At 40.0% G+C, this 12,940-nt stretch overlaps 1 protein-coding gene across 3 annotated transcripts; it reads right to left on the bottom strand.

Annotated features, from left to right (window-relative positions):
• Positions 1–437: 437 nt before the first annotated feature.
• Positions 438–10,478, bottom strand: LOC138755462 (proenkephalin-A-B-like). Of its 3 annotated transcripts, XM_069921462.1 has the most exons (4): positions 10,415–10,478; positions 10,179–10,291; positions 9,449–9,589; positions 438–1,358 (listed from the first exon to the last, which is right to left on the bottom strand). In XM_069921462.1, the coding sequence occupies exons 3-4, from the start codon at positions 9,584–9,586 to the stop codon at positions 717–719; spliced, it is 780 nt and encodes a 259-aa protein (XP_069777563.1). In that variant the 5' UTR covers positions 9,587–9,589; positions 10,179–10,291; positions 10,415–10,478; the 3' UTR covers positions 438–716. The 3 variants fall into 3 exon arrangements, with proteins under 3 accessions (XP_069777563.1, XP_069777564.1, XP_069777565.1); XM_069921463.1 differs by lacking the exon at positions 10,415–10,478 and having other exon boundaries at positions 10,179–10,316; XM_069921464.1 differs by lacking the exons at positions 10,179–10,291; positions 10,415–10,478 and adding an exon at positions 9,785–9,866.
• Between the last annotated feature and the right edge of the window lie 2,462 nt (positions 10,479–12,940).

The following is a 12,940-nucleotide window of genomic DNA, read 5'->3' as shown; positions in this document are numbered from 1 at the left end:
ATTTGATAGGTGTTTACAAGATCATGACTAGTTTTTTTTTAAAGTGTAGGTGAGCCATTAGTCACTTAGACCTAGTTTTATTCGAGGAAACAATATAAGCAGTTTATGAGGAAATTGTTTTATAGAAAATAACCATGATCTGAAATCTAATGCCACTGGGATGGTGAAGACAGAATCAATGGGAACTTACAAAAGGAGTTGGAAGTGCTTAAGCCAGAATAATGTGCAAGGTAATGGGGAAAGAGCAGGGGAATGTTACTGATGGGATTGCTCTACCAATAGGCTGATTAATTCTTGTGCTATAATTATGATTCTGTGATATGTCCAATGCCCATTTGCAAAAGATGATGAGAATCTGACAAATAAAATTACAATTATATTATATTTTCTCATTTGTTTAAAAGAAAAATACAAAGGCATTCACAGTAAATTGTGCAGTTAGATTTATTTTATACAATTACACATCTGAGATTTTCCTTTGTTTCTCATTTAATGAAAATTAGACAACATTGAACAAATTATTGTTTGAGAAGGTGCACAAATAAGACATACAATTAAATTTGACCACCTCATCTTGACCAATGGCAACATTGATATGCACAGAACATGTAAGTTTCCTGTTTTTCTAAATTAAGTTGAAACAAAACAACCTGTATATTCTAAGCAACATAGTACACTTAAGTCTGAGAACCGGGACAGTCTTTCTGATGGAGCTTCTAAATTCTCATAAATCCACCGTATCTCTTTTCAAGTTCAGGGGCTTCTTTGGAATATATTTCACCATCTTCATCAGAAGGAACGAGAGCATCATTCCAACGTTTCATAAATCCGCCATACCTTTTCTGGTAATCTGGTTTCCCAAATCTTCTCATGAAGCCTCCATATCTCTTTTGCAATTCTGATCCACCTTCTAATTCCTGGCTTCGTTTGAATCCATTCATGAATCCTCCATACCGCTTCATGATCTCACCACGGCTATCAGAGTTGCTCTGGTCCAAGTAATTCTTTTGATCATTGAGCTCACTTAAGTTCAGAAACTCTCTGAGAACATCACCAGAATCTACTGAAGAAGCACTTTCAATATCCTTCTTCATGAACCCTCCATATCTTTTATTCAGTATCTCCATCCCCTTATTTACATCAGTGTCACTGATGTCTCCTTTTTTCATGAAACCCCCATAGCGTTTCATGAAGCCACCATATTTCTTGTTCATAAGCTGGTGTTGCTCTTCCTTTTCCTTGCCATTTTCAGGAGTACTTTGACTTGCATCATGGGGTTTATTAACTTCCTCCAGCTCCTTACACATCACCCATGCCTTTCCTGTTGGCATTTTACCTTCACACTCCAGGATGCAACTCTGGAATAAAATGATATAATAAACAAAATGAAGAATGCATAACATAGGGAGCTTGGCTGTCAAATAAACCTAGAAATAATTGGTGGTGAAGTGAAAGCAGTTGCATGTAATAGATAAGTTTGGCAAACTTTACATGATCTTCAACCAAATGCTACTTTATTATTGAGTTAGCTTAAGACAATGATTTATTTTACTACTTGATTTTCGGGGACTGCAGAACCATTGAATTGGAAACCACATTAGCCTTGAGGTGATTGATATAGAAGGACCACCATCAACAACAATCAAGGCAACTAGAGATGGACAATAAATTAACAGATTTTTCAATCTATGATAGTAGCTGAATAATGATTTAGAATAATGAATAGTGATTATTTCCTTTTTAGCTTTAGATGTAACTGAAAAAAAAATTCACATGTAGAAAATTATACAGCCAGGAGTGAAAGATGAATGAAGCCTGAAAACATAATCTCTAATAGCCATGACCAAAATCATTTGATAATATCCAACCAGATTTGTTATTTTACTGGATACACAAGAACCTGCAGATGGTGGAGTCTGGAGAAAAATAATCTGATGGAGGAAGCCAGCAGGTCAGGCAGCATCTGAGGGGTGGGGAGAGAAAGAATAATTGACAATTCAAGTCAATAGGTTTTTGATAGGTTTTGACCAAAAGCATGAACAATTCCTTTTAGTACCCATTGCTGCTACTTACACTCCTGAGTTTCTCCAGCAGATGTGTTTTTCTCTGGTCTTTATGATTAGATTAATTTTATTCTTCAGAATCTGGTTAGATTTTCTAGAAGCGCAGAATTGCAAAGATTAGGTAAAGGTCATTACTCCCTGAGTAGTAAGTGTGACACTGTTTTCCAATAGCGTGTGATCAAAATTCAACACAGCACTTCACACCAAACAAAGCAGTCTAAAAACTGAATATATTTAATACTTCAAGGAGGAAAAGCTGGTACAAATTTCTAGTATTTCTCTGTGTAGAAATATGGATACTATTCAACTAAAGAGATAAACAGGGCAGAGGTTTCTTGAGGAAATCAAAGCTATGAGCCAATATATGTGTGTGATTATAGAGAGAAAACACTACAGCACAGAAAACAGGCTACTTGGCCCTTCTAGTCTGTGCCAAAACAATTTCACTAGTTCCGCTGACCTGCACATTCCATAACCCTCCAGACCATTCCCTTCCATGGATCCATCTAATTTATTCTTAAAACTTAAGAGCGAGCCCATATTTATCACTTCAGATGGCATCTCATACCACATCCCCACCATTCTGAGTGAAGAAATTCCCCCTAAACCTTTCCCCTTTCACCCTAAAGCTATGTCCTCTCGTATTTATCTCTCCTAATCTAAGTGAAAAAAGCCTACTCTCATTTGCTCTGTCTATACCCTTCATAATTTTGTAAACCTCTATCAAATCTCCCCTCATTCTTCTGCACTCCAAGGAATCAAGTTCTGACCTGTTTAATCTTTCCCTGTAACTCAACTCTTGAAGATCTTGCTAATAAATTTTATATATATTTAAAAATTGTGCAAATATTATTTCAAAGTGTATGTCATTTCTGACAATTCGCCCACTTTCTGACATTTACGTAGATCTAATGGCAGCCAGCTAATCATCATTGAAAGATGTTAATGCCCAAAGAAAGAAATGTTTGACCAGGCTTTTAATAAGAAAACAAAAATCACATGCATGGTTTTCTGTGCATTATTAAGAGAATGTCTATCAGTATTTTAACAGCAAGCATCATTAGTCAAGAATTCAGCCTTCAATTCAGTTTTCATTGTGAACAGCTCAAACTTCAGTCCAATATGGGAAAAGACAGAATCTGCCATGGAATTATGTCTGCGCAGCCTCTTGAACAAGTTAATTTATCATTAGAAATAAAATGACCTCCAAGTATATCAATCATTTATTCACTGCAACTTCCCTTATTGTTTAAGCCTGTTAAGAGAAATGATTTTTGCACAGCTGTTAAAGTTTTATGGTTCTTCCCAAATTAATAACATGAAGTCAGCTCACTTTTAAGTCTGAAATGTTTGGCATTGTATCATGCAGCATTCTCAAAACTCAGGCTATAGCCAACTAAAAGTGTAAATTGTATAATGAACCTAGTGATTGTAATGTGGGCTGACAATCACATGTAGATTGGTTAACCAGCATCTACAGGTACGACCCTGAGCCTCATGTATTCCATTTGCATCATTGTAATTAGGAACAACGTTGGCTTGTGCTGTCTCCAATTGTGACTATAGTATTCTAGATTCAACACTGAATTCGATTATTTAAATAATTATTTTTTTTTCTAATTTTCCTGTCAGAGTCGCTGTCTCGTGCTCATCTTCATGGTACAAAACAAACCCATTTACGGCTAGGTTATTGGAACTCTAACCTGGACTCATCATGATAAAGGTGTGTGAATACCCAGAAAAACAAATAATAATCTCTGAAACGATGTATGTGAGCTTGTCTGATGACACCCAGCAAGAAGTTGATCATTTTGCCTGAAGCTACTACTCACCTCATGCCACACCATATTAGTTAGGGGGCAGAGTGGGAGAGGAGCAACTTCAATTATGTTCCATGTCGTTGGAATCTCAGAGCTGACTTGATTCTCGTTTATGCCTTTGAGACACAAGATATGATTTCCCCTGATTTAATTACCCATTTTTGTCATTTCTATCCTTTCACAGGTCCTTCCACCCTTTCTTACTTTGCATCATAATACGTGTTCATTTATTAAGTTTTTTTTCAAGTTTTCCATCTGATCTACTGAATGTGCAAACACTTTCTGTTTGGGTTTCATCCGGAGCATTTCAGTTTTCAGGATCTTGTATAACAGTTTATGCCAACTTGTCTATACTCATAGAATGTAACATGTAAATTCTTTTGTCTGTGGATAACTAAAACTACTCATGAAACTGAAAAGTTTTTGGCCTTCATAGGAGGTGTGCAAGGTAGTAAAAACATGAAACGAGGACTGTGTATTGGAGATCAAGAATCATACTACCCTACCAACAAACCACTCTGCTCACTTTGCAAGATTGTGTGGAGTCTGAATTGTTCAGTATATCATTGCTGACTTTGATAACAATAGTAAGGTAAAATCAAGCTGAACAAAGTAAATGGGCAATCGAGACAAGAACATTAACAGCAGTCATAGGAAAACACTGCCACCTGCAGGTTCCTCTTTTAAATTGCATATTGCTCTAACCTGGAAATAATCCTTTGTCACTCTTCTAATCCCCTTTAGTTGCCCATTCAGAGCCAGCTCTTCAGCGCTTGACGTCCTGCTTTGCGGAAACTGCCAAAATGTTTGGCCTGGAAGTCAGCCTGAAGAAAACTGAGGTCCTCCATCAGCCAGCTCCCCACCATGACTACCAGCCCCCCCACATCTCCATCGGGCACACAAAACTCAAAACGGTCAACCAGTTTACCTATCGCGGCTGCACCATTTCATCAGATGCAAGGATCGACAATGAGATAGACAACAGACTCGCCAAGGCAAATAGCGCCTTTGGAAGACTACACAAAAGAGTCTGGAAAAACAACCAACTGAAAAACCTCACAAAGATAAGCGTATACAGAGCCATTGTCATACCCACACTCCTGTTCGGCTCCGAATCATGGGTCCTCTACCGGCACCACCTACGGCTCCTAGAACGCTTCCACCAGCGTTGTCTCCGCTCCATCCTCAACATCCATTGGAGCGCTCACACCCCTAACATCGAGGTACTCGAGATGGCAGAGGTCGACAGCATCGAGTCCACGCTGCTGAAGATCCAGCTGCGCTGGATGGGTCACGTCTCCAGAATGGAGGACCATCGCCTTCCCAAGATCGTATTATATGGCGAGCTCTCCACTGGCCACCGTGACAGAGGTGCACCAAAGAAAAGGTACAAGGACTGCCTAAAGAAATCTCTTGGTGCCTGCCACATTGACCACCGCCAGTGGGCTGATAACGCCTCAAACCGTGCATCTTGGCGCCTCACAGTTTGGCGGGCAGCAGCCTCCTTTGAAGAAGACCGCAGAGCCCACCTCACTGACAAAAGGCAAAGGAGGAAAAACCCAACACCCAACCCCAACCAACCAATTTTCCCTTGCAACCGCTGCAATCGTGTCTGCCTGTCCCGCATCGGACTGGTCAGCCACAAACGAGCCTGCAGCTGACGTGGACTTTTTACCCCCTCCATAAATCTTCGTCCGCGAAGCCAAGCCAAAGATGTGAATCCCCTAACCATTAATATTGTGGCAGTACATTCACTAGGATAACAACTGTCCAAATAGTGGATCACTACTATAACCTCCAGTCAATTAGGTATTGGCATCAGATATGGGAAATGTATAGCCTTGCCAGAATCCTGTGAATAAATAAAAATTTAGATTAAGTGAGCGGTAAGAGCTGTGGCAGATCGATATCAATAAAGTTAAGATTAGTTCATACATTTTGGAGTAAAGAATGTTGGAACATAAAAGTCACTGTAAATGTGTGGAAAAGAAAAAGTGTATATCATGGCTATTGTGATTTATGGTGTGAAAAATAAAAAATTTTTAAAAAAAAAATGTTGGAACATTATTTAAATGGTGGAACAAAATCTTTTGTTTTCTGTCCCCTTTACAATCTTTATTCTCTGGTCTCCAATTCTCAACAGCAACAATCAATTTTTCTTGGAAGTTATGTACAGTTAGCACAGCACTGTGGGCCAAAGGGCCTGTAATGTTCTATGTACTATCTGAAATTCAATCTATACTTTGTTGGGAGGTATTAAAAAGGTGGATGTGAAGACAATGTTTTATCCTGTGGGGAATCTGAAACTGGGGCATAAAATAAGGGTTTTTTTTTTAATTTTAACAGAAAAGAGCTGTTTTTTTTTAAATTTCTGAGGTCCTAAATCTTTCTCAAAGTGTGGTAAAAGCAGAGTCTTTGTTGATTTTTTTTTTTAAGGCAGATGTTTATAGGTTCTTGATAAGCAAGATGATGAATGTTTACAAGACACAGCTTGCCTTTTCCATATCTTGAATTAGGGCTCAGGGCCAAAATGTCAGTAATATATCTTTACCTCCTCTGGATGCTGCGAGACCTGCTGAATTCCTCCAGCATTTGTTTTTTTTTCTACAATCGCAGCATCTTAAAAATATATTCACTTTCAGCTGGCTGCTTGTAAACCCAGTAGACAACTCTTCAGCACCAACATTATCTGGTTATTAGTGGAGTTAATGCTGCATGAAGTAAAGTTTGCACATTAGTTAAGATGTCTGTGTCCCTTCTGTTTTGAAAAACACCATCCTCTCAATAGATGCGGTTTGTGAAACTCTATCATTTGAATGGCATTTAAATTTATTGGTGTTAAACCTAGAATTGTGGTCTGCTAGAGGTTATGGCATAAAATAAGACATGCCATTCAGATGAAGAATCTGCTGCTTCTGGCAGCTCTTATTTACTGGATTAATTTTCTATCCCAATTTTTTACTTCAACTACTATAAAATAAAAACAAGTAAACTGATAAAACTAAAAGGTTTTTGAAAACAAATTACACTGGACAGTGAATATTTTGCTTCCTGAACATTTTTGGGTTATTTTATGGATTTTGGGCTGCTAATCATGAAAATTACCGTAAAATTTTCCTATCACATACTGATTTTAGATATGACCAATTTTTGTGATGTCTGTTATAGTTTAAGTCTACTATTGCATTGCCCACAAAGCAAGCTGTTTTGGTCACTCCAAGCATCCCTGGGCATGCACTTATGCTGGTGCTATGCAAATGTTGTCTTAGACCTGGGCATGCTTAGTCAGCATAGATGCAGCTCACATTTACAGATGCTGTGCATTATATTGATGAGGATTGAATGCAAGTTGGTGCACGTGTTCTTCGGGTAATAGCATTTATTGTCTTCAGGAAGATTCAATATAGCAGCATGGATCTTGGTGCAGTTAGTGAAGAACATGGTGAAAGATTTCACCAGGACATTGCAACCAATGCAAAGTGGTATTTGGGCAACTGGAATCCAACAATGCTGGCTGACTATTGTTGGACATTGTTACAAGAGGCACAAAATGCTGAGTACAAATGAAAATCTGCAATGTGTTAACATGCTAAATTTAATAAGTTAATTGAATGTTTCTCCAACTTCCTATAGGATACAGTATATCTGAAATTATCTTTGTGGTCATCTTGAAGTTGTCTATCATTAATCCTAAAAAAGCAGACAGGCACCTGAATCAAAAGATCTTCTGCCCAGACTTTTAATTCAGGCGCCTGCCTGCTTTTTGCTCATACTTTGGAAAAAGAGTTCAGGCTGGAAACGTTCCTTATCTCCCATGGACTCCTGCTGAATTCCTTCAACATCTGTTTTCACTACAAAACATCTGCAGGCTTTTGTGTTTCAACAGATTATTTTAAAAGTCACGTTGTCAATGGTGGCATCACAATTTAAACTCTTTCTTTTAAATCTTGAAAGTAATGGACCTGCAACGTTTAGTTTTTCCCTCCACCGGCATCGCATTCCCAGCAATTTCAGTGTTTGTGTCCGATTTCCAGCTTGAGTGTGTTTCCATTTTTCTGCTACTACCTAGCGAGACGTTCATTTAAAATTGGCCATTGTATTACAGGTGGTCTTTGAAATACACTAATTATTCTCTTTTAACTGAACTTGAAGTTGTTCAATACGTACAAAGAATAACAGAGCAGATAAACGACCTCTGCCGACCATGCACCGCTGGCCTTCGTCCATGACCTTAGATAACACCCTCCCAAGTAGTTTGATTCCAACCACCCCTGGCTCTCTCTAAACCTTCTACCCCTTTAATGTACACCGACACGATCGGATTATAGACAGCTTTGCTGAGGGAAAAGGTTTCACTCCGTCTTCTGTATCTATGCCCCTTTATCCCGTCTCCTTCAGCAGTCGCTGTTGCGGAGAAAACTAACCCAGTCAATTCAGAAGTTGGGCGGGTGGGGAACGAACCAGATAACTGGACTCTTGAACGAATATAGAGTTGCTGGAGGAATTCGATGCGTTGGGGAGCGTACGTGAAATGTCAGGATGTTTTCGGGTCTATCCGGTCTCTTTATAACTACAACGTTCCATCCCAAACAACAACCTGTTCGGTCTGCTCGCCACTCTCTCCCGTCCACTCACATTTACTATTTGCGTGACAGCCGGAACTGCACTCGGTACATCATAAACTCCCGGCTCCGCTCTGTTCCCCCGCAATCGAAGGCCAGTATCCGCTATCCCCCCCCACCTATGACTGGCGGGATCCTTGGAAATGTGAATCTCAGGTCCTATCCAAAAGCCTTTCTTTGTATTTTGTAACAGAGTCGCCTCCAATTAAGATAATGAAACCGTCATTAGAATTTTAGGAACGAGTTGGAGTGAGAATGATAAGCATTTGTTGGTCTTGATGCTATTTCCCTCTAACTTTGAGTGCATTGTCCTGGTCTGTCCACCTACCACTCTCCGCTATTAAATCAGCGCTACGTTTCAATCAGTTCTTTTTTATTATTGTTTCCTCGGGGCGAGATTCGCTCTCCGCTTTCACCCCGCGCAATGTTCAGCGGCTCAGTGGGTGAAGGAAGAACAACCTGCGATAGTTGGCGCTCGTGACTTGGAGCCACGACCAGCTTGGTCTCGGATTGATGTTTCCCTGTTTTGGGATGAAGAAGGGTAATAACGACCAGCTCCAACCCGGTCCCTCTTCTTTAGGTGTTGCATCCTCTCTCGCTATTCTTCTGCCTTTCTCCCTCTTCATTTATCGCCCTTTCCAAACGGATTTTTCTTTGCGCTCGCTTTACGCAACCGCCGCCCACACCCCAGTGTTCTGACTGAATGCAAGATAAATGATGCAGACCAATAATTCAAATAAAAGTATTTGCCTTTCTAAGAACTGCTAATGTTTCCACGGGTCGAACCCATACCAACGTGCATCAACCCGGCACTCGCAGCGCGGATTGTGGTCACTCCGACTCAAAATCCAAATAACGACCCGCAACTGGGTTAAAACTTCGAGCATTACACGAGCTTGTCAACGCTGTCATTTCGTCTGTGGGGGAGAGGGTTTAAACTTACAAGCGAGTTGAACTCTGTGTAATGGCCGGCCAAATGGTAGGCACAAAAAGCACACTCCTGGTCACAGTCTGCTGCGCCCCCCGCGAGGGAGGCATACCATACCGCCACGAGGTAATAGCACTTCCACAGTAACGCCATCAGCTGAAATATAACGTACAGAGAAGCGTAACTAGGTGAGGGTTACAGTATCGCTTTCTTAGGTTAGTCAGGTAGAGATTTGCACGTATGAACTGATCAGGTTAACCGCGGAATTCACCAGGTTTGGGCCATTCTTTGCAGTTTAATAATCTGGAGCAAAATCTTATCATGGTAAAACATTTTGACCAAGGGACACACTTATCCAGATCAGTTCTATTTATCGGACAGATCAACAACTCTCTGGAAGTGGCCGTAGCCACTTTTTAATGGAACCCGGAAGCGTTTCGATTGCAGACATGCAGCAAATGTAACTGCGGCGCACTGGAGTGATTAGTATAGGATGGAAATGATCTTTCCATGTCGTTTATCATCTCAAAGTGGAAGCAGGGTTGACAAGTAAACTCACTTTAACACCGAGCATTGTCTCCTTAACCGCACGAGAGAACCAAAGCATGCGTTCCCTTGATGGTTTTTTTAAAAATCCCGTAAATCACAGTTTCAGTGAATTTAGAAAGTTTTATTTAATGTTGCTGTTCACTGAGGACATTCAAACAAGTATCGTGTTGCGTCCACAAAGACGTATTGCACCTACCTTTGTCGCAGGCTTTCTGATAATGAAACCCCTTTGATGCTCGATGTAAGGTTCTAGCTCTTGTGGATTTTGCCTGGTATTTATAGAGGAATGCGACGATCTCCGGAAATAACCTGAAAAATAGACAAATGACCGGTAGTTATGGTAGGCAGTTTGCCTGTCTACTGATTTCTTCACCGTCTCGACCCACATCTTTAAGTAAGGGCGGGTCACAGTCTGCAACTGTCAATCTTTACCCTAGCTGTCAAGTTGTTAATATTTACGGCGCCTGAAATGGAAGCGACTCAGTGTAACGATCACAAGAGGAAAATAGTTGCTTGGAGGTCCCATGATGCAGAATGCACAGACTTTATTCTTCTGCGCAGGGTGGCAGTTTGCCGCCTCAGGTCCAAAACACTCTACGATGCAATTGGAGGGGGGGGGGGGGGGGTGGAGAAGTGTAAGTGAAGCTGTATAGAACGAGATTGTTTCCAACGTTCACATTCCAGTGCAAGACTCGCACAACGCTCCGATCAGAATAATGTGGCAACCCAACGTGAAGTAAATAACGTAATCCCTCAAAATATGTTACAGTGAGGTTAGCAATTGAGGTCAATTAATGTCAGACTGGGATAGATGGTTGGACCTTCAGCCACATTTAGAAGATTGCAAAGGACATGTTAACAGTAAATGCCACATCAATTAAATTATTTTGCTATTGAGTGAAATGGCATGTCTCGTAATATCACAAGCCTCAAAGCAAGATTGCACTGAAGCAGACTCGTTCCGATTGAATCCTCAACCATCCAGCGATCTTATTGTAGAATCACGAACAACAAATGAACGCATTCCTGATCAACCTGATTGCATTCTATACTTGGAAATATATTTCTTTTCTCATTGGTTATTCGCGAAATGAGTGCCACCCCGAGCCTTCCTTGTTAATTTTAACTGCATCTCGAGTCGAACTTATTTGCTTTCGCGCGCTGGCAACTAACAAGAAAGCCAAATAAAATCAAGCCAGGTAAAAGCTCGAGTTGTTCGCGAAAGTGACACAACTAGATATTAATGGGTAAAACACAGAATTGTGTACAGATTCTGGGAAGCGGTCAGTTTCAGGTCTTTATCGCTACCAATTTTCCGCAGCATAACTGTTATTTTCCCATCACCTCGACACGAATGCTCTTGTTCTCAGCAACATTTTATTCTGTTCAAATCGTGCATGTCGTTGTTGAAACTCTAGGGTAGCCTCGTACGAGGTCAGAGTGCGTGTAGCCGGTGGTAACGTAAATATTAAGGCCATACATGGGTTTAATTAAATGGGTTAACTGGAATAGCCTCAGAGACACTTCTGTCATTCATTGAACTGAAACTATAAGTAAACAAAGCTCTCCTGCTTTCCATTTTTTAAAAAATGGTTAAATTTACCCATTCTATTTGGATGGCATTTTGTACCTTTAATTTCCATGCCTTTGCATCAGTTTTCGGTTGCGAATGTGCTCTAGACCCGTTGGCGGTCTACTAGACCCTCGTGGCATTCTTTCTGTGCGGGAGAGGCAAAAAGAATTGGTCCGCCACGGGCCAATTAAACATCCTTTGGGGGTGACACCGGTCGCAATACATCTTCCGTCGCTTTTCGACATTCCATGCAAGCAGTTTTTCTCTCTAACAAAGCCATTGCGTCAAATTCCCAGAAAATTAAGTGACCGATCCAAACCAAAACGTTAAAATCCTTTTCTCCACCTCATTGTTAACTCTTCTAAACCTGGACAGTAGCCTGTTCTTGCAGTAAGCCCGGCTCAGCCAGGCTTACAGAGTCATCAATATTGGTTCTAACAGCAAATAAAGAAATCCTGGCTGTAAAGGTGTCAACTGCCAGCAACCTAGAAAAAGAGGCTGCACCTCGGTTATATAGAAAGTTGGCGTTAGTTTTATACTCCATTATTTGAATGCAAACAACGCTTACGAAAGGGTTAGCAAATAAAGAATGATTTTCACTAAATGAGATAGAATTTTGGACTCGCTAACTTCTCTGCAATTTGAAACAAGTCCGAGGCTCAATATGGTAAAAGAGAACGCGTTAGCCTTTTAAGCATTTGTTCTAAACTCCGCAATAATATAGCGAGGTGGGAAATTGGCAACACAATCAGTGCATTAAAGTTATATCATAAAAGGGGAAAATAACATTCAAGTCATTGGTGTGTCAAACTGGAAATTCAATTTGACTTTCAACTCGTCCAATCTTTTGAAAAATATATTTTAAGAGGAGTCTATTGTCATTTTTCTGATTATTTAACAATTTCTTGATTTTTATCATTGTTATAATTTGTTATTTTGAGTTGTTAAATATAAGGGATTATTCTGATCTATGTTAATCTATCAGTATATGTATGTGTAAGTTTTTGCCTTGAGTTATAGAATAATTTATTTTGTAGGCAATTATACTTTTAATATTCATTTTAGACTTTTACTGTGTCTGTGGCTTAAAAGGAAGAAAATATGTTTTGAAGTCCCAGTAAGTTTAATAGAGGAGAGTTATCTATTTGAGGAGATAATTCTGACAATACATGGCCAAAGTGTTCTACTGTTTAAAAAATATAGTGAAGAAGGTGGAATGTAGGATATACAAAGTAAGAGTCATTGAGGGTCGAGGTGAATTGAATCTGGCTTGGTGAGAACATAGTTGAAGAGCTGGAAAGCAGTAGAAGCTACTGTGAGAGAGGGACTCTTGAAGCTCCCTTTGAAAAGAGGAAGAAAGCCTTTTTAAAGTTGGCATGCCTTGA

This window comes from Narcine bancroftii, chromosome 2 (genome assembly GCF_036971445.1).
Source record: "Narcine bancroftii isolate sNarBan1 chromosome 2, sNarBan1.hap1, whole genome shotgun sequence".
Classification (NCBI taxonomy): Eukaryota; Metazoa; Chordata; class Chondrichthyes; order Torpediniformes; family Narcinidae; genus Narcine; species Narcine bancroftii.
Note: the sequence above shows the minus strand (reverse complement) of the source record. Positions and strands in the feature narration are given on the sequence as shown.